Genomic DNA, 26,283 nt, shown 5'->3' on the forward strand with positions numbered 1-26,283 from the left:
GTCTGACTGATAGCTTTGAAGAGAGTAGTGGTTCTCCCAGCATGCAGCTGGAGATCTGAGAACGGACAGACTGCCTCCTAAAGTGGGTCCCTGCCCCCCGAGCAGCCTAACTGGGAGGCACCCCCCAGTAGGGACAGACTGACACCTCATTCGGCCGGGTACTCCTCTGAGACAAAACTTCCAGAGGAACTATCAGACAGCTGAATTTGTGGTCTCACAAAAATCCACTGTTCTGCAGCCACCGCTGCTGACACCCAGCCAAACAGGGTCTGGAGTGGACCTCTAGTAAACTCCAAGAGACTTGCAGCTGAGGGTCCTGTCTGGTAGAAGGAAAACTAACAAACAGAAAGGACATCCACACCAAAAACCCATCTGTACATCACCATCATCAAAGACGAAAAGTAGATAAAACCACGAAGATAGGGAAAAAACAGAGCAGAAAAACTGGAAACTCTAAAAAGCATAGCACCTCTCCTCCTCCAAAGGAACGCAGTTCCTCACTAGCAATGGAACAAAGCTGGATGGAGAATGACTTTGATGAGTTGAGAGAAGAAGGCTTCAGACGATCAAACTACTCTGAGCTACGGGAGGAAATTCAAAACAATAGCAAAGAAGTTAAAAACTTTGAAAAAAAATTAGAAGAATGGATAACTAGAATAACCAATGGAGAGAAGGGCTTAAAGGAGCTGATGGAGCTGAAAGCCAAGTATCAAGAACTATGCGAAGATTGCAGAAGCCTCGGTAGCCGATGAGATCAACTGGAAGAAAGGGTATCGCTGATGGAAGATGAAACGAATGAAATGAAGCGAGAAGGGAAGTTTAGAGAAAAAAGAATAAAAAGAAACGAACGAAGCCTCCAAGAAACTTGGGACTATGTGAAAAGATCAAACCTACGTCTGATTGGTGTATCTGAAAATGACGGGGAGAATAGAACCAAGTTGGAAAACACTCTGCAAGATATTATCCAGGAGAACTTCCCCAATCTAGCAAGGCAGGCCAGCATTCAGATTCAGGAAATACAGAGAACGCCACAAAGATACTCCTCGAGAAGAGCAACTCCAAGACACATAATTGTCAGATTCACCAAAGTTGAAATGAAGGAAAAAATGTTAAGGGCAGCCAGAGAGAAACGTCGGGTTACTCACAAAGGGAAGCCCATCAGACTAACAGCTGATCTCTCGGCAGAAACTCTACAAGCCAGAAGAGAGTGGGGGCCGATATTCAGCATTCTTAAAGAAAAGAATTTGCAACCCAGAATTTCATATCCAGCCAAACTAAGCTTCATAAGTGAAGGAGAAATAAAATACTTTACAGACAAGCAAACGCTGAGTGATTTTGTCACCACCAGGCCTGCCCTAAAAGAGCTCCTGAAGGAAGCACTAAACATGGAAAGGAACAACCGGTACCAGCCCCTGCAAAAACATGCCAAATTGTAAAGACCATCGAGGCTAGGAAGAAACTGCATCAACTAACGAGAAAAATAACCAACTAACATCATAATGACAGGATCAGATTCACGCATAACAATATTAACTTTAAATGTAAATGGGCTAAATGCTCCAATTAAAAGACACAGACCGGCAAACTGGATAAGGAGTCAGGACCCATCAGTGTGCTGTATTCAGGAAACCCATCTCACGTGCAGAGACACACATAGACTCAAAATAAAGGGATGGAGGAAGATCTATCAAGCAAATGGAAAACAAAAAAAGGCAGGGATTGCAATCCTGGTCTCTGATAAAATAGACTTTAAACCAACAAAGATCAAAAGAGACAAAGAAGGCCATTACCTAACGGTAAAGGGATCAATTCAACAAGAAGAGCTAACTATCCCAAATATATATGCACCCAACACAGGAGCACCCAGATTCATAAAGCAAGTCCTGAGTGACCTACAAAGGGACTTAAACTCCCACACAATAATAATGGGAGATTTTAACACCCCACTGTCAACATTAGACAGATCAACGAGACAGAAAGTTAACAAGGATATCCAGGAATTGAACTCAGCTCTGCACAAAGTGGACCTAATAGACATCTACAGAACTTTCCACCCCAAATCAACAGAACATACATTTTTTTCAGCACCACACCACACCTATTCCAACATTGACCACATAGTTGGAAGTAAAGCTCTCCTCAGCAAATGTAAAAGAATAGAAATTATAACAAACTGTCTCTCAGACCACAGTGCAATCAAACTAGAACTCAGCATTAAGAAACTCACTCAAAACCGCTCAACTACATGGAAACTGAACAACCTGCTCCTGAATGACTATTGGGTACATAACGAAATGAAGGCAGAAATAAAGATGTTCTTTGAAACCAATGAGAACAAAGACACAACATACCAGAATCTCTGGGACACATTCAAAGCAGTGTGTAGAGGGAAATTTATAGCACTAAATTCCCACAAGAGAAAGCAGGAAAGATCCAAAATTGACACCCTAACATCACAATTAAAAGAACTAGAAAAGCAAGAGCAAACACATTCAAAAGCTAGCAGAAGGCTACAAATAACTAAAATCAGAGCAGAACTGAAGGAAATAGAGACACAAAAAACCCTTCAAACAATTAATGAATCCACGAGTTGGTTTTTTGAAAAGATCAACAAAATTGATAGACCACTAGCAAGACTAATAAAGAAGAAAAGAGAGAAGAATCAAATAGATGCAATAAAAAATGAAAAAGGGGATATCACCACCGATCCCACAGAAATACAATCTACCATCAGAGAATACTACAAACACCTCTATGCAAATAAACTAGAAATCTAGAAGAAATGGATAAATTCCTCGACAAATACACCCTCCCAAGACTAAACCAGGAAGAAGTTGAATCTCTGAATAGACCAATAACAGGCTCTGAAATTGTGGCAATAATCAATAGCTTACCAACCAAAAAGAGTCCAGGACCTGATGGATTCACAGCTGAATTCTACCAGAGGTACAAGGAGGAACTGGTACCATTCCTTCTGAAACTATTCCAATCGATAGAAAAAGAGGGAATCCTCCCTAACACATTTTATGAAGCCAGCATCGTCCTGATACCAAAGCCTGGCAGAGACATAACCAAAAAAGAGAATTTCAGACCAATATCCTTGATGAACATTGATGCAAAAATCCTCAATAAAATACTGGCAAACCGAATCCAGCAGCACCTCAAAAAGTTTATACACCATGATCAAGTGGGCTTCATCCCTGGGATGCAAGGCTGGTTCAACATATGCAAATCAATAAATGTAATCCAGCATATAAACAGAACCAAAGACAAAAACCACATGATTATCTCATAGATGCAGAAAAGGCCTTTGACAAAATTCAACAACCCTTCATGCTAAAAACTCTCAATAAATTAGGTATTGATGGGGCCGGGCGCGGTGGCTCACGCTTGTAATCCCAGCACTTTGGGAGGCCGAGGCGGGCGGATCACGAGGTCAGGAGATCGAGACCATGGTGAAACCCCGTCTCTACTAAAAAATAGAAAAAATTAGCCGGGCGTGGTGGCGGGCGCCTGTAGTCCCAGCTACTCGGAGAGGCTGAGGCAGGAGAATGGCGTGAACCCGGGAGGGGGAGCTTGCAGTGAGCCGAGATTGCGCCACTGCACTCCAGCCTGGGCGACGGAGCGAGACTCCGTCTCAAAAAAAAAAAAAAAAAAAAAAAAAAAAAATTAGGTATTGATGGGACGTATCTCAAAATAATAAGAGCTATCTATGACAAACCCACAGCCAATATCATACTGAATGGGCAAAAACTGGAAGCATTCCCTTTGAAAACTGGCACAAGACAGGGATGCCCTCTCTCACCACCCCTATTCAACGTAGTGCTGGAAGTTCTGGCCAGAGCAATCAGGCAGGAGAAGGAAATAAAGGGTATTCAATTAGGAAAAGAGGAAGTCAAATTGTCCCTGTTTGCAGATGACATGATTGTATATCTAGAAAACCCCATTGTCTCAGCCCAAAATCTCCTTAAGCTGATTAGCAACTTCAGCAAAGTCTCAGGATACAAAAATCAATGTACAAAAATCACAAGCATTATTGTACACCAATCACAGACAAACAGAGAGCCAAATCATGAGTGAACTCCCATTCACAGTTGCTTCAAAGAGAATAAAATACCTAGGAATCCAACGTACAAGGGATGTGAAGGACCTCTTCAAGGAGAACTACAAACCACTGCTCAATGAAATAGAAGAGGATACAAACAAATGGAAGAACATTCCATGCTCATGGGTTGGAAGAATCAATATCGTGAAAATGGCCATACTGCCCAAGGTAATTATAGATTCAATGCCGTCCCCATCAAGCTACCAATGACTTTCTTCACAGAATTGGAAAAAACTACTTTAAAGTTCATATGGAACCAAAAAAGAGCCCGTATCGCCAAGTCAATCCTAAGCCAAAAGAACAAAGCTGGAGGCATCACGCTACCTGAATTCAAACTATACTACAAGGCTACAGTAACCAAAACAGCATGGTACTGGTACCACAACAGAGACATAGATCAATGGAACAGAACAGAGCCCTCAGAAATGATGCTGCCTATCTACAACTATCTGATCTTTGACAAACCTGACAAAAACAAGAAATGGGGAAAGGATTCCCTATTTAATAAATGGTGCTGGGAAAACTGGCTAGCCATATGTAGAAAGCTGAAACTGGATCCCTTCCTTACACCTTATACAAAAATTAATTCAAGATGGATTAAAGACTTACATGTTAGACCTAAAACCATTAAAATCCTACAAGAAAACCTAGGCAATACCATTCAGGACATAGGCGTGGGCAAGGACTTCATGTCTAAAACACCAAAAGCAATGGCAACAAAAGCCAAAATTGACAAATGGGATCTCATTAAACTAAAGAGCTTCTGCACAGCAAAAGAAACTACCATCAGAGTGAACAGGCAACCTACAGAGTGGGAGAAAATTTTTGCAACCTACTCATCTGACAAAGGGCTAATATCCAGAATCTACAATGAACTCAAACAAATTTACAAGAAAAAAACAAACAACCCCATCAAAAAGTGGGCAAAGGACATGAACAGACACTTCTCAAAAGAAGACATTTATGCAGCCAAAAAACATATGAAAAAATGCCCATCATCACTGGCCATCAGAGAAACGCAAAACAAAACCACAGTGAGATACCATCTCACACCAGTTAGAATGGCCATCATTAAAAAGTCAGGAAACAACAGGTGCTGGAGAGGATGTGGAGAAATAGGAACACTTTTACACTGTTGGTGGGACTGTAAACTAGTTCAACCATTGTGGAAGTCAGTGTGGCGATTCCTCAGGGATCTAGAACTAGAAATACCATTTGACCCAGCCATCCCATTACTGGGTATATACCCAAAGGACTATAAATCATGCTGCTATAAAAACACATGCACACTTATGTTTATTGTGGCACTATTCACAACAGCGAAGACTTGGAACCAACCCAAATGTCCAACAACGATAGACTGGATTAAGAAAATGTGGCATAGATACACCATGGAATACTATGCAGCCATGAAAAATGATGAGTTCATGTCCTTTGTAGGGACATGGATGAAACTGGAAAACATCATTCTCAATAAACTATTGCAAGGACAAAAAACCAAATACCGCATGTTCTCACTCATAGGTGGGAATTGAACAATAAGAACTCATGGACACAGGAAGGGGAACATCACACTCTGGGGACTGTTGTGGGGTGGGGGGAGGGGGGAGGGACAGCATTAGGAGATATACCCAATGCTAAATGACGAGTTAATGGGTGCAGCAAACCAACATGGCACATGGATACATATGTAACAAATCTGCACATTGTGCACATGTACCCTAAAACCTAAAGTATAATAAAAAAAAAAAAAAAGAAATTGACTAAAAACTAAATTCTAGATAATTATAGCTTTTAAAAATTCTGGACAGAGACCATTTAAAAGGTTGAGTTTTAAAACAAAGTAGTAACATCACTAACATTTACCTTTACAATTCCTACGACCTATGAAGATGTAGAAAAGTGTTTATCACATTGATTTTAAATCTACTCTTAAGTATCCAACAGGCAAAAGCTGGAAGAACTTAGAGTAGCCTTAAAACCTCAGAAGAAAACAATGTATTATGGGATGAAAATGTGGTCTTCTGGGGTTAAGGGCTGATATCTTGGATCATTCTTCCTTCTGCTTTCTGTTCCTCCTGTGTTTCTGATAGGGAAGTTTCTTACCCTAACTTCAGTTCCAACTTACTTTCCACTGCAGCAAATTAAAAAAACTTTACACCAAAACTGGAGGTTTATCTGTAAGGGAGGTACTGTCTAAAGTTATTAAGAGTTTTTCTCTACTATGAAAGTGTATAGGGTCCGATCATAATCAAAAGAGAGAAGGTGACAAGGGGGTCATTAACATAAGCTAATTTTAAATAGGAGTGTCCATTTGGTTTAAGTATTTAATCTGACAGCTTTCTGACTATGGAATTTGAAAATCCTCCCCATGGAAAGCCCCCCAAAAATTAATACTGTACTTTCTTTGGTATACCCTATTCATCTCAAATGTGAATAATTGTTTATTTGCATTTTGTAACATTTCTAAAAATAGTCATTATGAACAATTCCTATTTTCTCATTCAAGAAGTTCCAATCCCAAGTTAAGTGGAAGCAATACTGTCACTGAGACTGTGGCATGCCCAAACATCTTATTTTCACATAATCTATCCCATTTCTAGCTCCCTTCTTTAGGTCATTTGGATACTTTATTCACCTGCTGAAATGCCTTTAAACCTAATATGAAATATTAATTAGGGAGCTTACCTATTTTTATAAAATACTTGCTTTGGTATAAAGAGCAAAGTGGACATTGCTCCATGTTCTTTTCTTTTTTTTTTTTTTTGACAGTTTTGCTCTGTTGCCCAGGCTGGAGGGCAGTGGCATGATCTCGGCTCACTGCAACCTCCGCCTCCTGGGTTTAAGCAATTCTTGTGCCTCAGCCTCTGAGTAGCTGAGATCACAGGCATGTACCACCCTGCCTGGCTAATTTTGGTATTTTTAGTAGAGACAGGGTTTTGCCATGTTGGCCAGGCTGGTCTTGAACTCCTCGCCTCAAGTGATCTGCCAACCTTGGCCACCCACAGTGCTGGGATTACAGGCATGAGCCACCATACCTGGCCTGCTCCATGTTCTTAATCAGCTAAGACCTGCAAACAAAAAGCAGCCTACTCAAGATTCATATGAAGCATTTTTTACTTACAATTCCTCTCCTCGTTTGGCTTTCTTGTCTGAAACCAGATAGACAGTTCCAAAACTTCCACTGCCCAGTTTTTGTTGAAGCACGTATCTTCTTGCAATCAAGGTCTTTGGATAAGTGGAAATGGCTGTTGATCCACTGACACACTTAGCTGCCTCTTGGAATTTCAGCATTGCTCCAAACAAGAGAGAACTGGTTCATTCATTTATAGAAACTTAACATTCCAGTCTCCTAATAAATGGTCAAATTCATCCAAACAGTGTTGGTCAATTCCTTAAAGATGAAAAGTTAAAAGATCAGGTCTAAAGGATGCTAAACGATCTCTAACAAAAAATGTAAGTGCAGTGATATCTGCACCTTGATCAGCAGACTGAATGACACCATATTGGTTAACAACTTGAAAGAAAAATGTTAAAAGGTAGAGATACCACAAATTCCAGTAGAAGGCAATCTTTCAACAGGAAGAGCCTCCCTTTGTACATTGAAATTTGGCAGAAGTGAATTATAGCCAACTTTCCACAAATTTCTGGGATGTACATCTGTTTTACAATGAACAATCTCTGCATTTATTTAAGATTTATACTCCCCACCTACTTATAAACGAATCCAAATACAAGAACATTATTACTTCCTTAAATCTATACATCTGCATCAACCTTTTTGTAATGCCCTCTTCCCACCTTATGTTTACTTTGGTTTACAAAGAGTGAGTTAGGATTAAACAAAGAATTAGCAGGTGCTGTTTCCTTTAGATTTATTTTTTTCTGTAGATATTAAACCACAGTTTTTGTATTTATTAGGACAGATGCAAAGAGGGATAAGGATTGAGAGAGAATTTTTTCCCATGCTCAGCAAATTCTAGTTTCTGAAGTTCCTATTGTACACATTGTGTATAATCTCTCCGGATTAAAAACAGGAAGAGTTACAAATTCAATTCAAACCTAAAATCGCATTTAATGTCAGTGGAATATAAATGTTACAGACAAATCTGTAATTCCTCAGGGAGCTATGAGATGTGGCATTTATGAAAGGCAGGACTGTTTAGGCCGGGCGCGGTGGCTCACGCCTGTAGTACCAGCACTTTGGGAGGCCGAGGCAGGCGGATCACGAGGTCAGGAGATCGAGACCATCCTGGCTAACACGGTGAAACCCCATCTAATACAAAAAAATTAGCCGGGCATGGTGGCGGGCGCCTGCAGTCCCAGCTACTCCGGAGGCTGAGGCAGGAGAATGGCGTGAACCCAGGAGGCGGAGCTTGCAGTGAGATCTCGCCACTGCACTCCAGCCTGGGCGACAGAGCGAGACTCCATCTCAACAAAAACAAACAAACAAACAAAAAAAAGAAAGGCAGGACTGTTTCATATGAGTAGGTACAAAGTAAAATCACTTTTATTTCATCAGAATGTTAAATGTTTTGTTAGTTATCAAGAAAAGAGTGCTTTTGTTTTAAATCTATATAGAAATAACATTTTAAATTGAAAACTGCCTACACCTTGAAGTTAGGTTTTCATATTCAACAATTCCAAAGCTATGAGACAAAAACCTAGTTTTTAAGGATGGTCAATGGGCTTTACGTGGTGGTGTCCGTCAACCACAAAAACTACTAGGGCAATTAACCACAAAAATCCTCAAAACAGAACATAAGTAAATGCCCATTTACAACATTTTCCTTCTTAAAATGTATGAATCAGTTAAGTTGTACCTGATACCAGTGAGATTAGTTACCAGCTTTTTTTTTTTCCCCTTCCAAAGACATGTTAGTAAAATCTGCTGAAAAAACAACTAGAGCGCAGGCCTCTAAATACAACTTTTGTTTTTACTTCCCCTTCACTGTCATAAAAGTGATGCCGTCTGGCCATACTAAGCTGTTCAAATAAATACATGGACTTACAGACTTTCCAACTGAAAAGGGTCCTTCAGGTCACTCAGTAATTCTCCTTATTTTAAAGATGAGATTAAGGTTCCTTTTAGGGAAGGACAGAATTAGGGACGGACAGAATAGTTATGAGAAGTTCACTTCTAGCGGCTCCTATTTGTAAATGACAGTCTAAACCCAGCAGTGCTTAAGCAGTCTGGTCCAGGCTGCAGAAGACTCTGGGACTAGGTTCCCTCCCGCCCAACCTCACAGACTCAGCCCTGCCATCCCCATCCCAGTCCACTTTTAGGTCATCCATTCCATTAGTCTCCTCTGTGCAACCATAAACCTACCCAAGAATGTGTCGCATTGTCTAGATTCTAGAACTATCTGTTCACTTGACGACATCCTCCCCCTCGAGGTTTGTGAGTGAACTCGGGCACTGCGAACACATCTTCTTTATTTCTGCATCCCCAATCCCTGGCATAACGCCTGGCATATACTAGGTGTTTAACAAACCTTGTTAAGCCAAGTAAGTGTCCAGCAGATCAACTGCCGCCCAAAGGAGAGAAAAAAGGTTGGTTAAGAAAGCTAGATGGGAACTTGGAGGAAGTTACCACCTTGTGCAAACTACTCCTACTCGGTGAAACAGATCTGGCTGGGGGCAAAAGACAACGGAAGGAGTATTTATCATAAGCTGAAAACCAGTAGTTACCTTCCCAGGTAATAAGAGGAAGCCAATTTGTCACCAGGTTCTGCTACAGTACAAATCTACCTTTAAAGTAAACCTTAACCTTAAGGTAAAACGAAAAATTCCTTGCTTCTTCACCTTTTTAAACATTTACATTTTGGCAAAGTAGGTTAACGTTTATTGAGGGGCACTGAGACTGGAGTACATCCGGAGGTAAGGCGTCCAGGAAAGCGAGGAGATCGCAGCCATGGAGTCCTAGAGATCCGGAACCCAGCCTGGGCAGCTTGAAACCATTACCTTCCCCCTCGCAAGGGAGCCTGGCGAGCCCCAAGGAGCACAGTTCGCTTTACCTTTCCCTGTCGTGGTCGGAGCGGCGCCCGGGGCTTGCCCAAGTCTTGCGAGTAATCGGGCAGGCCTCAAACTAGGGGCAACCACACCCACCGAGCGCCAGACACCGCGGGCCACGGCTGTTTGGAACCGTGGCCAGGGAGACGGCGCGGGGCATACTGGGAAGTCGGGGCGAGGCGGCACCAAGGCGGAAGTGTTCGCCGACCCAAGTAGGCGGAGAAAGCAGAGGAAGACCGGCGGGCCAAGCTTTCCTAGCCTGACAGCAGCCATTTCGGATCGTACGTCCCAGCCCTCTTTAGCTACTTAGCGCCTCTGGGCCCGAGAGCACCTACTCCTTGGCGCAGTCTGGCGCCACCGGCATCACGGAACCGTACTTCCCAGAGACGTCACACCCGGAGACTTCCGGTTCCCGCTCTTGGGGTTGGACTCTCACGTGCAGGAGCCAGTCCTCGCTGTGCTCTAGCGGGCTTCTGATGGAGGAGCTACTCCTCTGGGAGGACAGAGCAGGTGGGCTCTGCTGCAGGTCCGGGCAGCGGGTTGTGAGGGCCGAGGTGGCACGGTGTATGAAGGCCTGTGTTTGAAGACTTAGGTCAGACCTTTTGCCCGCCTTTCCCCTATGCAGCTCTATGCAACTGTCTGTGCAAGGTCCTGTAATTTGCGTAGGACGCGTTGACACGGTCTCTGCTTATGGACGCTTTACAAAACTGTCTTGCAAAGAAATAAGTACTATACAGGATAAGGTTCTGAGATACTGACAGGGCTAGGACTAGGGTGAGATAAGTGTAAAATGTAAATGGATGCCAATAAAATTCAGTAATCAAGATAAGTTTTAATGCAGTCTCTAAAAATCAAAATTATTGCAAAAAAAAATCCATGACTGACAAAATGTCACGATTTTAAGTAATAGTAACAGTACCGTGCTGCGCCGTATTGAAGCCCTAGGCGCCAAAAGAAAAACCATCAATTCTGATCCTGCGAGTTAAGTTAGCCAGATGAGGAAGCGTAACTAGGCCAGATATGCAAAATAAGATGATGAAAAGAGCTCGTGGTTAGGGGTGTAACTGGATAGAGGGGTTCCTAGAGGCATGAAGCAGTTTTCCTTATACCAAAAACTATGCCAATTAAGAAGGGCCCACAAATCCAAAGCCTGAAAGAAGTTCCGTGACTGATTGTCAATACAAAAGAAAAACTTGATCCTTATCATAGGTCCTGCACACCTTACTTTACTGAAGCCCAAATGCTTTGTGATTATGAGATGAATAATGATATCTTTTTTTAGCTTAGGACTTTTTATTTTGACCCCACACAACAAATACTCTGTGCTGTAAGATGTTGACTATTACCACTTAAGAATCAAAGTTCACAGAACTTCTATACTGGTGTGTCAGTAATAGACCTTAATTGATTTTTCTTTAGAATCTGTCACCATCCAAAGATCACGACCCATGAAAACACTGAGTTTGTGCCTTGTATCAGAAAGCAAAGGAGAATGAAAAAGCACAGCTAACATTGCTTGAGGATCTAGGTAAGAATATATGATGTTGATATCTATGTTCTATCTAAAGAGCACTTCATAATATTTGCTATTGATTTAATGGTGCTGGAAGCAATGACTTGGTGCCCCATAACCAGCATCAATTGAAAATGTTTTCTGTTGTTTTAAACAGGCGATTAATTCTTTAGACGGTCATCATGGGTATCCGAGGACTAATGAGTTTTGTGGAAGATCATAGTAATGAGTTCTTCACTGATTTGAAGTTGCGGGACACAAAAATTGTCATTGATGGTTATGCTCTTTTCCACCGTCTTTGCTTCAGTTCAAACTTGGATCTCCGGTATGGAGGGGACTATGATTCTTTTGCAGATGTTGTACAAAAATTCTTTGAATCACTGTTTGCTTGTAATATATGCCCATATGTTGTATTAGATGGAGGATGTGACATTTCAGATAAAAAGCTTACGACTTTAAAGGATAGAGCTAGAGAGAAGATCCAGATGGCCCATTCCCTTTCTGTTGGTGGGAGTGGGTATGTATGTCCCTTACTCATCCGGGAAGTATTCATACAGGTTTTGATCAAGCTGCGGGTATGTTTTGTCCAGTGCTTTTCAGAAGCAGATCGGGACATTATGACACTTGCTAACCATTGGAATTGCCCTGTGTTATCGTCAGATAGTGACTTTTGCATTTTTGACGTGAAAACTGGGTTTTGCCCATTGAATAGCTTTCAGTGGAGAAATATGAACACTATTAAGGGCACACAAAACTATATCCCTGCCAAATGCTTTTCCCTTGATGCATTCTGCCATCACTTCAGCAATATGAATAAAGCTCTACTACCTCTCTTTGCGGTGCTATGTGGAAATGACCATATTAATCTACCCATCATGGAGACATTCTTAAGTAAAGCACGTCTTCCTCTTGGAGCTACCAGTTCTAAAGGGAGGAGACACCACCGAATCCTGGGACTTCTGAATTGGTTGTCTCATTTTGCCAACCCTACCGAAGCACTAGATAATGTTCTGAAATACCTCCCAAAAAAGGATCGAGAAAATGTTAAGGAACTTCTCTGCTGTTCCATGGAAGAATACCAGCAGTCCCAGGTGAAGCTGCAGGACTTCTTCCAGTATGGTACTTATGTCTGTCCAGATGCCTTGAATCTTGGTTTACCAGAATGGGTATTAGTGGCTTTAGCTAAAGGCCAGCTATCGCCTTTCATCAGTGATGCTTTGGTCCTAAGACGGACCATTCTTCCCACACAGGTGGAAAACATGCAGCGACCAAATGCCCACAGAATATCTCAGCCCATCAGGCAAATCATCTATGGGCTTCTTTTAAATGCCTCACTACATCTGGACAAGACATCCTGGAATGCATTGCCTCCTCAGCCTCTAGCTTTCAGTGAAGTGGAAAGGATTAATAAAAATATCAGAACCTCAATCCTTGATGCCGTAGAACCGGCCAAGGATCATTCTGACTTAAGCAGATTGACTGAGGTAAGTATTTGTAATACTAATGAAATTTTTGTAAAGTACTTTACAGGTTACAAAGTGCTGTTTTCTATATTAGTTCACTTCCTATAACAAACTGATGAGGTTGAGTGCTATCTTGCCCTCATGTTGTAGCTTAGAAATCTAGAACTTGAGTGAACTAGGTAAGGTCTTAGCAAGAAAGTGTCAGTGCTAGGACTCAAACCCAGCTCTTTTAGCTCTAAATCTACCATTTCCACTGTACTTCAGTAGTCTGTGTTATCTTCACAGTTATTACTACTATATTGTTATTACTACTAGGTTAATACTAGCTATCAATAGAATGGGGTTATGTGGCTGAAAAAAAGGAAAAAAATTCACAACTGCAAAAAAAAAGTGTATAGACACTAATCATAGACACATCTCAGACTATATCGGATTTCAGATAAGGTTAGTATTGATACTGAGGTCTAATTTTTAAACTTTTACTAATGAATACCTTTTTTAAAATAGGTTTTTGTATCATTATGGTTATTTGCCTAGTTTGATACAGAAAACATGACTGTTAGCCTAACTCAGTGTTGTGTAAACCTGAGTAACACTCAGACCACCTTTTCAAGGAGAAAAAAATTCTCATGGATCCCAGTGTTGTCTTTTTATATTACATATATATTTAAAATTACAAATAGATATGAAACTATGCTGATAAAAGAACTAGATTTAGACATTAAATAGAGATAACTTAAAAAAAATTGCAATGCCCATTAGGGGGTTTTCTTAGATCCAATGAAATATTCAGTCTCATAAAACTCATAGACCACACGTGGCACCAGTCTACTCAAGGATGTAGGACGGCAACCACAGCTTCCCAGTGGATTTAAGTCAGGTCTTCCTTTTCTGTCAGAGTTCTCCCAGCACTGTCATCAGTCTACACCAAAGGTTTATCACCATTGGTGATATTGTCCCCCAGAGGACATTTGGCAATGCCTGGAGACATTTTTGTTGTCCCTACCTAGGGAGTAGAAGGAGTAGTGGTTGCTACCAGTATCTAGTGGGGAGAGGCTAAAGATGCTGCTAAATTTTACAACCTGTAAGTCTTACAGTGCACAGGAAAGTGTCCCATAACAAAGAATCTCTAGCCCAAAATATCAGTAGTGCCATTCCCTGGGCTATACAGCTGACCAGGAACTAGCCTCTTAGCCTCCTCATCAGTCACATCTCAGACAGGAGGAGATGAACGTCATAGTGAATGAGTGCAAGAGCCTTCTTGGCATTGATGAGTGCCTATTAAACCCCCAGGGTTTCTTTGGTGGGGGGGTGAAGAAAATGTTTTGGAATTAGTGATGGCTGCACAAGTTTATAAATATACTAAACCAAGGCAAGATGGCTCATGCCTGTAAGCCCAGCACTTTGGGAGGCCAAAGTGGGAGGATCACTTGAGGCCAGTAGTTCAAGACCAGCCTGGGCAACACAACAAGACTCTGTCTCTACAAAAAAAAAAAAAAAAAGAAATTAGCCAGGCATGGTGGTACAGCTACTCAAGAGGCTGAGGTTGGAGGATTGCTTGAGCCCAGAAGGTCAAGTCTGTAGTGAGCTATGATTGTGCTCCCTGTTGAGCAAAACCCTGTCTCTAAAAATATGTATACACTAAACCCACTGAATTGTATACTTTAAAAGGATGACTTTTATGACATATGAATTATATCTCAGTTAAATAAAGGAGAAAAAAGGGGTTTCAGTAGCTTAAAAGCCCCATTCCCTATAGGATCCAGTCTTTCTTATAATAATTCCATAAACATAGCTAGGTCCCTGCAAGGGACATCCTACTTACAAGACACTGCACTCAGGGAAGCCCCAAGATATGGTGTCCCCATCAGGTGTTTATAGTTCATTTATATATAGTTTAAGCTTAGATGCAATTTTATAAGTCATTTTTATAATGCTTGGTAACACAACTGACAATCTACCTTTAGCACATTTCCAGGGGTACAAAACTAGAAAGTGGAGCATAAGTCGAATTCTCAAACAAGGGATTTATTAAAACTTTACCCACACCAATAAAATTCAGACTAGCTACATTATTAATGTTTTGCTGAAATTACATTTCTACTCAAACATAAATGGTGCTGTTGGGGAGTTTTTAAAAAAAAATTTAATGGCTTTACTGAGAAATAAGTAATGTACAGTGAAGTGCACATAAAGTGTGTACTTTGATGAGTTTTCACATGTCTACAGCTGTGAAGTCATCCTACAATTAAAATAATCAATGTATCCATAACCCCTAAAGTTTCATCTTGTTCCTTTGTAATTCATGCTTCCTTGAGTATAAACACAGTAAAGTGCACAAATAATTGTACAGCATGATAAATTTTTGCAAGATCTATACATCCATGCAAAGGGGATCCAGATGAATCATTATTGCCACCCTAGAAGCTTCTCCTAGTGTCTGATTCCAGTCACTCGCTCTGCAGCTCTCTATAATCACTTTCCTGACTGTTTAACAACACAGAATAGTTTTAACTGAATTTTTACTTTAGAAATGAACTCTTTCATCTGGCTTTTATTCCACGTGAGATTCATTCACATTGCTGTGAGTAGTTGATCATTCATTTTTCATTGCTGTAACATTATTCTATTTTGGTATATTACCGTTATATACACTTATGAACATTTTTTTTTCATTATACAGCTTATGAGCATTTGGGTTCTTTCCAATCTTCCATTTCCATGTGTTCATTAGCCATGTGATATTCTGTTATATGAAGTTTCTGTACAGTTTTTTGCTCATTTTTATCATATATGGGTCCTTTGTCAAATAACATATTGTGAATAGTCTCTCCCATTGTTTTTTCACTCTTTAGTATGTTTTGATGAACAGAAGTTCTTAATATACTCTAAATTTTTATTCTTTATGGTTACCACTTTTGTGAACTGCTTAAGAAATTGCCTACTCCAGGGTCATGAAAATGTTTTTTTGCTCTTCACATTTAGATCTATAACATATCTAGAATTGGTTTTTTGTGGGTGCGTATGGTGTGAAATAGGGATCAGGACACCTTTTCCCCCCACATAGAAATCCAACTGAATCCATGAGTATAGCAGCTGCTTATATTCCTTGCTAAGTAGAGATGACTTAAGTGTTCTCATCATTTACCTGGATTCAAAATAGAGTGAAATTTTAGTTCATTCTCTGTGCTGTGCTATCATTCAGCTTTCTCTTGGCATAAACTAATCAATTCTGAATTTAGCTCAATGCTAATGGTTCTAATTAGCCCATAAAAATTATAAATGTACCAGGTGCTAATGTGATTCCAAACACAAATGCAAGTACAAGTATAGAAACCTTGTGATAGTACCTATTCATTTTGTTTTTTACATCTTGTTGTAATACATTATCTGCTTTGGCCAGCTGTTGTTAATAGAAACTTTATACAGTCTCTCATTTAATTCCCACAATAACTACATGGGATACGGTTTCATTTTGGTTATGTTAGTTGCAATGGACAGAGCACCATTCAAGTTAACCAATGGGAGACCATTGGAGACACAAAAGTGGATCATTCTTAAGGAGTAAGGCAGCCAAGACCAGTCTCTCTCTGGGCATCTCTGCCTCTCGGGGCAGCTGCTTCTGCAGGCTTGCGCTTTCGCTCCCCCTGGGGAAGAGGGAAAGTAGTTGTCACAAGGGATAAAACCTAACTAACTTTAAGGGCTGTGAGTTGAGTACTTCCCCTTTTGGAAGGGACTGAGGACTGGTGGGTTTGATGAAACATCTTATACAAGTCATTACAATGACCATTTTACAGATAAGTCAGACAGACTGTAGAAAAGGTTGGAAACCTTTTGACCAAGGCCGTAGGGTTAGTGCAGGGCGGAACATCTCTGAAGTCAAAGCCCAGACTGCTTTGTTCATGAAAAGTTGTAACTTGGCTCTATAATTCAGTAATTTAAATATTATATATCAGAAAAGTTGGTGTATTTTCTTAGCTCTACTTACTGCATTTTAAAAACAGTTTAAGAGTTTAGTTTCCACTTTACTTAAAATTTAATTAGTTAAAACTACTTCCAGTAGGGGTGATTGGTTATACTATAAAGCTCTTTGTATATTTCTAATTTTAAAATTTTTCGCACAATATTATTAAAAGCAGTATTTAGAAATAATCATACTAAAGTTTTCATGCATTAATGATAAAACTATTTTGTCATTTATGATGTGTTTTGTTTCAGGTTAACATCTCTAGTCTCAGCTGTCAACCACTCTTTCTACTAACTAGATGTTACGTGCTGAGAAATGTATCACCATCTCAACTTTCCAGAAAGCAGAAAATCTTTTTCTGGCTGTGTGCAGACACTAGGAATACAACTTTTTTTTTTTCTTAAAGTTTGATTATAAAGTCCCCCAGAAGATGCCCTTTTAATATTCCTGAGGTATGACCTGTAAGGTCCCTTCTGGTTCTTACAAGGTCTTGGTAATTCATTAAGGTAAAATTATTTCAACAAGAACCTCAGTGCTCTTATAGCTGTTTACTTCTGAGCTTTTATTTGAAGTACGTGCTAAACCATGAAGTAAAAGTACGGCGTGCTACTGCAAGCACAATGGAAGTAGTCCTTAAAATATTCCTATCTCCCTTAGATTTACCTCTAATCTACAAGCAGCCACCCTGGGACAATCCATGTGTGTCTTTTATGCAAAGACAATAAAGCATTCAACAGGGAAGGGACATGAGACAGGACCCAAACAAATAGAAAAGAGTATATGCCACAAAGGGTTCCTATAAGCAACGTTTGTCTTCTAGAGGCAATTAGTAATGGCATCATGCCGAAGGCAAATGCCTGGTGCACAGGCACATACAGGTGGGGTTGAGTATACAGCTTTGTTTCTCAAAGAATACTTGGGCTGCTAGTTAAAATGTATATTCCTGGGCTCTCTCTCAGATTAGTCAGTCAAAATTTATGGAGTAGGGCCTAAGGATTGAATTTTTAACGAGCTTCCCAGGTGACATGCACTGAAGATGCTTACCAGCGTATACAAAGAGGATGGAATGACATAAGTAAAGGTTGTGTAGAAGTAGGCAGTACACCCATTCAACCAACCATATTTATAAAGCATCTTATTAATGTTCTAAATGCTGTGAGTGTGGCTGATTTTTCTTCCCACAAGAAGATAAGTTTAACAGCTGACAGAAGTTTCAGTAGCATTAAATCTCTTCATGCTATGGTGGAAAAAAGAAATAACAGACATCCCAAAGTAACTTGCAGGATGCTTGGTGTGTATTTTCAGCTCTCCCTGAGGAGGCGGCAGATGCTTCTGTTAGAAACCCTGAAGGTGAAACAGACCATCCTGGAGCCAATCCCTACTTCACTGAAGTTGCCCATTGCTGTCAGTTGCTACTGGTTGCAGCACACTGAGCCCAAAGCAAAGCTACATCATCTACAATCATTACTGCTCGCAATGCTAGTGGGGCCCTTGATTGCCATAATCAACAGCCCTGGTAGGTAACTGGAAATTACAGGAGTATATTGTGGCATGTTGCTTGCAAACTGTTTACTTGAGTTTACACAAAAAAGTATTCTTGGATTATTTACTCCCATTAATTACATCAGAACTTAGACGTGGAGGCACCAAAATATCATTCATTCATTGGTAAATATTTTTTAACACTTCATGTGCCAGGCTCAGTGCTGGAGGGCTTGAATCTTAAGTATACAGCAGTGAGATGTGCTGGGATACTGCCAAGTCCCATCTGTTTGGTGGCACCTACTGCTTAACTTGTGAAGTGTGACAGTGTATTTTGCCAGCTGCATTTTGTATTCCATGTTACCTATCCAATTATTAGCACAGCAGCAATGTCATCATAAGAAACTTGCCCAGAAGTGAAACTTCTAAATACCTACAACCACTTCATTCTTATACATCTTTTTATTCCTTTTTCTCTGCTGTAAGTTTCAATTAGTATGTAAGTAGTGATGGCAGAAATAGTAATTTGTCTTTTTTTTTTTTTTGAGATGGAGTCTCACTCTGTTGCCTAGGCTGGAGTGCAGTGGTGCAATCTTGGCTCACTGCAACCTCTGCCACCTGGGTTCCAGTGATTCTCCTGCCTCAGCCTTCCGAGTAGCTGGGATTACAGCTGCCAGCTAATTTTTATATTTTTAGTAGAGACGGGGTTTCACCATCTTGGCCAGGCTGGTCTTGAACTCCTGACCTTGTGACCCACCTGCCTCAGCCTCCCAAAGTGCTGGGATTACAAGCATGAGCCACCGCACCCGGCCAGTAATGTCTCTTAAATACACTGAGGCAAGTTCATCTGCATATAATACCAGGTGAAGTAAATGCTGAAACGTTGGGACACTTTAATACTTTAGTGGAATATCCTCTTTAAGATTATGAATGCTCTAACACTGTATAAACATGTATAATAATTATACTCTAGAATAGTACTATCTAATATGGTGGCTACTAGCCACACATGGCCAAAGTTAAATTCCACTTAAATTAAAAATTCAGCTTTTCAGTCACACTAGCCACACTTCAAGTGTCAGGTAGTTACATATGGCTATAGGCTAGCCTACTGTATTGGACAGCACTGCAGAAAGTTCTATTAGATAGTGCTACTCTAGTTTACTATTATTTTAATAAGTTAGATAAAAGAATGAAACAGCATGGATTCCTGTTTCTAAAGCATTAAGGCTCAAGCTTGACAGCTGTCAGAGGGACTGTTGTTATATGACAGCCAACTTAACACAAATCAGTTAAGTCCCACTGCTGCTTAATGAACACAGGTTTAGAGTATTTCCTCTGATTGAATAATAAATACAGTATAAGAAAGCTCTCAGAGCACAAGCCTATTCAGTTTTTCCCTGAGTCCAAGTGAAGGGGCATGTCAAGGGTCTGTTTCTTTTCTTTTAGGAAATGTGGACCCTGTACCCAGGCAGGCTCAGTGCCTTGCTCCTCACTAACTGGTAAAAGGTGGGCCTCCTTTTTATTACTTTCAAATTGGTCCAGGTGTTATTTTATGCACCCCTGCCCAAACAAATCTGTAGAAACTTACAGCTAAAAACACGCAACATTCCTTATTTCCTAGGATTGTTGCTTCTTGCCCCTTATCCTCTACTATGAAAAGAAAATGATTATTTGCCAAATTCTCCAAGTCATACTTTAGCTTCCTCCTATAAAACACAGAGGTCAAAATGTGTTTCAAACACACAGGTTGTTTCTTTAACACAAATGCACCACAGCATGGGAGTTTTGGTGAAAGAGAACAGTGAAGATAATATTTAATAGTCATTTGTATTTTTCATAGACACAGATTTAGGGTTTAGAGAATTCAAATGCAGACATGTTTATGGTCAGGTAGTAGACCAGTGGAAAAGATCTTATTTCAGGGAAAAAGTAAATTCTGATGGGTTGAATAAAGTTAGGTCATCATTAAAAAGACAGTTCAGTATCAATATTTCGATTTATACAGCAAGGCAATTTATGAAGCCAGAAAAGAAAAACATCTTAGTTTTTTTAAATTAATTTCTTTCTTTATAGAATTTGTAGTATATGTGGAGAAAATGAAAAGCTGTTACAGTGCTTTTGGAAATACTGCCCTTGGGCTGTTTCTTTATTTAGGTAAGGAAGAGCTGCAGGAAGATGGTGCTAAGATGTTGTATGCAGAGTTCCAAAGAGTGAAGGCGCAGACACGGCTGGGCACAAGACTGGACTTAGACACAGCTCACATCTTCTGTCAGTGGCAGTCCTGTCTCCAGATGGGGATGTATCTCAACCAGCTGCTGTCCACTCCTCTCCCAGAGCCAGACCTAACTCGGTAAGCACCATGGGAAACTTTAGTTCAGATGGAAGCACACAAAAGTAAATACAGTACTTTCACTTATATTTAAAGCAACAAAGTTACTTAAAAAAAAACAAAAAAACTAATCTTAGTGTAATCGATTTTGTGTCACTGTTACAGCTGAAGAGCTGGAAACGGGAAAAATATTAAATTATTTCCATATTCTCAAAGAATGTTTCCATGATTCAATCCAATTTAAAAAAATCAGTTCCTTTAAGTAAAACATTAATATATGGGAGATGGGAGGTAATCATTGGTAGGATATAACTCTCTCCTTTCCTCTCAGTCTTAAAATGTCACTTTGTAGAGCCTTTTTCTGATAACCCACCCTAGTGAGACACACTGTCTACCCTCATTCACTCTAGCCCTGTTACTCTTTTTTTTTTTAATTGCATTTCTTACCACTTGGCATATGGCTTACTCATTCATTCAAATATTAAATGCCTACCCCGTGCTAGGGTGTGGGGACAAAAACAGAATCTCTGCTGTAATGGAGCTTTCATTCTAAGTGAGATGATGAGTAGATGCCCAAGTTAACTGAACCTAGGATGTTTGCTTTACCAGGCAAGAAAGACAATAAGGGAGTTGAGCCTATGTGCCACAGAGTAATTATAATGTTTGTCTGTGGAGTTTAAGCTGGGTATGATAAAAAGAAGTGACAGCAGCAGTAAGGGGTGGAGCAGTGAAAAGTGATAAGATCAATGGACTGGACATCTTGGTAATTGACCATCCAGGAGGTACCTGAGGGAGAGATGAAGATAAAAAGGAGATAGATTGTGTTTTGTTTGTCTCTCCACTCAGATGTAAACTCTGTGGGGGGAGGGGCTTGTCTATTTTATTTGCTGTTGCAGCCCCAGTGCCTTCAATACTTTGAATGAGGATATATGGAGGTATACAAAATATGGTGGGACTTTACATGTTTCAAGGTAAAAAGCCTCCTGGCAGTAAACGGTGTCGTTAATATATCTCTGGGCCTTATATCTGAGCTAACACAAATAAGACTAATTGGCCTTTGACCCATGGATTATTTCTTTTGTTTAATAATTTAAGGCCATTCTTGACTGGATCCTCTTTAGTTACCACAAATCCTTTTAAAACAAAACAGGAAACACAAAATCAAACAATTCTCTTAATAATGATTTAAACAGCAGGATTGTTCTTGAATCTTAGCATAACCAAGGCTTTTTACACAGAGATTTTACACTGATTAAATGATGGTTCTACATGGATTGCTAAGGTACCAGTTTATCAGCTTTGTCCATAACTAATAAACTTGTGGATTCCAATTAATCCCATCTTCTATTTGTGAAGTAGGTTTTTAGTCTCAGTGAATGACTTTGCAAATGATGCCAATAAATTTTCTCATATTCTAACAAACTGCCTGTTTGGTTTATCAGGGTCATTTTAAATTCCTTTTCTTTAAAATTAAAGTGTTAAAGACACCTGCTCAGCCTGGGGCTAGCTGAAAAACCACTAAGCATGCATCATGTAATTTGTTGATGAAAAGTTTTTAAGTATCACCAGCAAAGAATCTTTGTCATACCAGCTCAGTTCCTTCCTTCAAAGAACAGATTATTCTTAAGTAATTTCAATAATATTATAGCGCAATAAGAGCTCTCATTGTTTAGATGCATTTGTTGAAGCTATGACAATGGTAGTTATCCTGTTGCACTGAATTAGTTCTTTAACAACATACTTTTTTCTTGCTTTCAACAGACTGTACAGTGGAAGCCTGGTGCACGGACTATGCCAACAACTGCTAGCATCGACCTCTGTAGAAAGTCTCCTGAGCATATGTCCTGAGGCTAAGCAACTTTATGAACATCTATTCAATGCCACAAGGTCATATGTCCCCACTGAAACATTCCTACCAAAAGGTAGATCAAATTCAAAAAAAAAAAGGCAGAAGAAACAGGATACCAGCTGTTCTAAGAACAGAGGGAGAACCACTGCACACACCAAGTGTTGGTATGAGGGAAACAACCGGTTTGGGTTGTTAATGGTTGAAAACTTAGAGGAACACACTGAGGCCTCCAACACTGAATAAAACTCAGTTTGCATCAAACTAGATGTATTTAATATAATCCTTACTTAAAATTCTGTTACCGCCCTGGAAACAATTAGCTTTTTCTTTAGGACTAACCTGTTAGGGGATAAACATCACAATAATCTGAATTCCAAGTTATTTTGTATTTTGTTTTTAATAAATACAACCTGATTTAAGAAGCTTCTGTATTTCTAAATATGTTTGAAACCATGTTTATACTTCTCATGTTCCATTTCAGCAAGTTAATGGTAATATAGTCTATATGCTTTAAATTGCAGCAATTTAGCCAGCTACATTCTCAGAAAGAGTAGAAGTCTCACTCAGTTATTGCCTTTAAATAGCAGCTGGTTATCATTTCAAAAATTTTTAAAAACAGTTTCCTGTTTGTACTTTAGTATGAAGTCTGGGCAATGAAAGGTAGAAGTGAGGATGCCAGACAGAAAACTGTCTCTACTAAAAGTGAGTACTTAGTCAATGAGACCATGACAGGATTGAAGAGCACTTCAGGTGCACTCCAGGTTTTAAAGCAGAAGTTGAAACTAATGGCCCCAGCCAAATAAGAAACAGCATCCTGAGCTGTTAGACCTGGAGAAGGAGGAAACAGTGAGAAGTGAAAATATCAGAGACATATGCAGCAATACCAGACCCTATGCCCTCTTTATACTATAGATTTTGACCCATTAATGAGATGTGAAAGTATTTAATGAGTCATACCCAGCATTTTTTAATGAAAAAGTTGTTAGAATGGAAAATATCAGATATACATATCATGTATTTATTAGGTGATTGTGTAAAATATATTCCTTACTGTGGATGTAGGGAAAAAGTTTAAAAGGTACTGCTCTGGAAAATACTGCCAAATAGAGGCTGCTAAAATTAGAAATACCCAAAGAGTTGTGAAGGTTCTGGCCAGTTCCAAATGAGAACTTGAAAATAAAGAGAACCAAGTAGAATAAATGCATTGAGCAAGATCCAAAAATATACTCAACCTTCATTTTACTTGTATTCATACAAATTGTGTTCTTCCTTCTGTACTCTCCCACTGGTATATTCCATCAGGAATAGCCCTGAAGGTAGCTTTAAAGCTGCCATTTTGAGCAGGCCTGTGTACAGTTCCTAATATCTGATAAACAATTTTCTTTACTAGAATTACCATACTCTTAGAGAAATAAGCCCAGCATCAGCCAGTGTCAAACACACACCTGCCAAGTGTTGACTTTTACAAAAGGCACAATACATCATTTGCTCCTAGAGTATTCAACCCTAACAATTACTTTGTTAAATAAGAGTCCTTGAAATAAGGAAATTTTTACTATTTTCAGAGGATTGCATGGGAGTTCCTGAGTAAGGTTATTTTTATAACCTTAATAACAACCATCTCCAAAGAGATGGTTATTCCCAGAAGAATCAAGAAAAGAGCAGTCAAGTACATCTATTTTTGAGAAGAAATGTTACTGGAAAATAATGTATCTAATGAGGACTATAAACATGTGAGACTGGTGCTGGATGCAGTGGTTCACGCCTGTAATCCCAGCACTTTGGAAGGCCAAGGCGGGCAGATCATTTGAGGTCAGGAGTTCAAGACCAGCCTGGCCGACATGGTGAAACCCCGTCTCTACTAAAAATACAAAAATTAGCCTGGCATCATGGAGGGCACCTGTAGTCCCAGCTACTCAGGAGGCTGAGGCGGGAGAATTGCTTGAACCCAGGAGACAGAGGCTGCAGTGAACCAAGATCGTGCCACTGTACTCCAGCCTGGGTGACAGAGCAAGACTGTCTCAAAAAAAAAAAAAAAAAAAAAAAAAAACCACGTAAGACCGTTGTTATACCAAATCCTCCCTACCTTGATTCCTGGAGTTTGAAACTAATCTGGAGATTATATTAATATAACTGTCCCATTTCCTGGGTTACCATCAACACTGCTTCTTAAAACCACTGAATTACATCTATCATGTTTTTCTTTCATTAAAAGTGTCCTCCTCCAGCAGAAGTAATAAGTCAGGTTCCTTTCTCTAACCATGGCACTCAGGACCATTCCACTGAAATTATCCAGCCTTGCAGTAAAGGAGTGAAAGTCTAATAATGTCCCTTTAAGTATACTACCCTGGTGTATATCTTCTCCTACATGTATTAGATGAGAGGTCACAGGCACTTCACAGGAGTATGTAAGGTGGTTCAATGAAGAATGATGACATAGCACCTGAACCCCCTGCAGAAGACATTCTCGTTCAGGCTGCCTGGGAGACAACACACAATGAAATGACAAGAGATTATTTTATTAAGTTGGTGCAAAAGTAACTGTGGTTTTTACCATTATATAAAGCAGTCTGTCAAGTGCAAAATGGCAAAGTGCAGACTGAATGCTACAGTAAGGAAACAGCAGTCACCAGGATGAGGAGAGGTTAAATCACAGGAAGATTCTCAGACCTGGCTTTTGACCTGGCTTTAAAGAATAGGAATTCTAAAATTGAGATCAGATATACATTAGGAACACCTGTGTAGAAGCAGAATATTATACATCCCATATTCCCTTTCTAAAATCTAGTTTCCTATTTTGCAATCAAGTGACTGGGTCCTGCTCCTTCTAATTCAGTTCTAACAAATGAAATCTCATCTTAGGCTTTGGAAACGGTCAATTAGCAGCTCAAGTAACAAAAGGAACTCTGGGTAGCTAAGATGAATAAATTTTAGAGAGAAAGCTGCAGAGACAGGAAAACTTTTACTATAACCTAATCATGTTCTGTATTTAGTGGTGATAAAATTATACTAGAAGTCTATTTTTTACAAGCACTTTTTGAGACACCTGGACCTTGAAAGTTTAATATGCATCCTGTAAATATAATCACAGGTCTTTCATGCCATTTGATCATGGGGAAAGAATTCAAATTAACCTTTTGGCATCTGAATTTGAATTTCAGAAGATAAAGACCATAGCTAAAAAGCCCTTAGAATTATCTTTTTCTCCTTTGTGCACAAAAGGAAATAAATCAATGACTATGCCTCAGTTGCCCTACCTGCAAAATAAGGATTATAATAGTCCAAATTATTGTGTAAAAGATACAATAACATGTATTTTTAAGTTACTTAGCACAGTGCCTGATACTAAAAATGTGTTATAAGTGATAGCCATTGTTATATCCACACATGAAAAGACAGGGCAAAGCAAGGAATGTGGGAAGAAGTGAGTGAGTGTTAAGCAGTACAAAGATTAAGACAACGTAAGACCAGAGTTGCCACAGGTTTAAGAGCAGAATTTTGCAGAGGCAAAGGAGATCAACACTATCAAATATGGTGAAGAAGAGAGATGGGCAGGAATG

At 39.7% G+C, this 26,283-nt stretch overlaps 3 protein-coding genes across 38 annotated transcripts in view; 1 reads left to right on the forward strand and 2 right to left on the reverse strand.

Annotated features, from left to right (window-relative positions):
- Positions 1–10,234, reverse strand: part of NEK11 (NIMA related kinase 11) — a 327,824-nt gene extending 317,590 nt beyond the window's left edge. For 13 of the 28 annotated variants that reach the window (XM_063610742.1, XM_055295442.2, XM_055295454.2 and 10 more), the window contains exons 1-2: positions 10,123–10,231; positions 7,230–7,499 (exon numbers count right to left, since the gene is read on the reverse strand). In XM_063610742.1, the coding sequence (XP_063466812.1) occupies positions 7,230–7,399 (170 nt within the window). In that variant the 5' untranslated portion in view covers positions 7,400–7,499; positions 10,123–10,231. Of the gene's footprint in view, positions 1–7,229; positions 7,500–9,117; positions 9,191–9,434; positions 9,573–10,122 lie in introns of those variants that run through there. The other 15 variants (XM_055295453.2, XM_055295455.2, XM_055295452.2 and 12 more) reach the window with 7 other exon arrangements.
- Positions 10,235–10,360: 126 nt separating this feature from the next.
- ASTE1 (asteroid homolog 1) lies at positions 10,361–20,235 on the forward strand. Of its 2 annotated transcripts, XM_063610756.1 has the most exons (6): positions 10,361–10,627; positions 11,537–11,645; positions 11,788–12,721; positions 12,881–13,114; positions 18,366–18,576; positions 19,992–20,235. In XM_063610756.1, exons 3-6 carry the CDS (start codon positions 11,813–11,815, stop codon positions 20,039–20,041), a joined length of 1,404 nt encoding a protein of 467 aa, XP_063466826.1. In that variant the 5' UTR covers positions 10,361–10,627; positions 11,537–11,645; positions 11,788–11,812; the 3' UTR covers positions 20,042–20,235. The 2 variants fall into 2 exon arrangements, with proteins under 2 accessions (XP_063466826.1, XP_063466825.1); XM_063610755.1 differs by having other exon boundaries at positions 10,361–10,709; positions 11,788–13,114.
- A 93-nt stretch (positions 20,236–20,328) lies between these two features.
- Positions 20,329–26,283, reverse strand: part of ATP2C1 (ATPase secretory pathway Ca2+ transporting 1) — a 158,257-nt gene continuing 152,302 nt past the window's right edge. For all 8 annotated transcript variants that reach the window (XM_055295433.2, XM_055295432.2, XM_055295436.2 and 5 more), the window contains one exon: positions 20,329–20,887. In XM_055295433.2, coding sequence (XP_055151408.1) covers positions 20,792–20,887 — 96 coding nt within the window. In that variant the 3' untranslated portion in view covers positions 20,329–20,791. The remainder of the gene's footprint in view (positions 20,888–26,283) is intronic.

The sequence above is a fragment of the Symphalangus syndactylus genome, chromosome 10 (genome assembly GCF_028878055.3).
Source record: "Symphalangus syndactylus isolate Jambi chromosome 10, NHGRI_mSymSyn1-v2.1_pri, whole genome shotgun sequence".
Classification (NCBI taxonomy): Eukaryota; Metazoa; Chordata; class Mammalia; order Primates; family Hylobatidae; genus Symphalangus; species Symphalangus syndactylus.

Bases quoted from the DNA above. Each gene is read 5' to 3' on its own strand.
- ASTE1 (XM_063610755.1), top strand. From the start codon at position 11,813: ATGGGTATCCGAGGACTAATGAGTTTTGTGGAAGATCATAGTAATGAG. The intron at 13,115-18,365 runs GTAAGTATTTGT...GTGTATTTTCAG, and splicing joins ACTTAAGCAGATTGACTGAG to CTCTCCCTGAGGAGGCGGCA. The intron at 18,577-19,991 runs GTAGGTAACTGG...CTTTTCTTTTAG, and splicing joins TGCCATAATCAACAGCCCTG to GAAATGTGGACCCTGTACCC.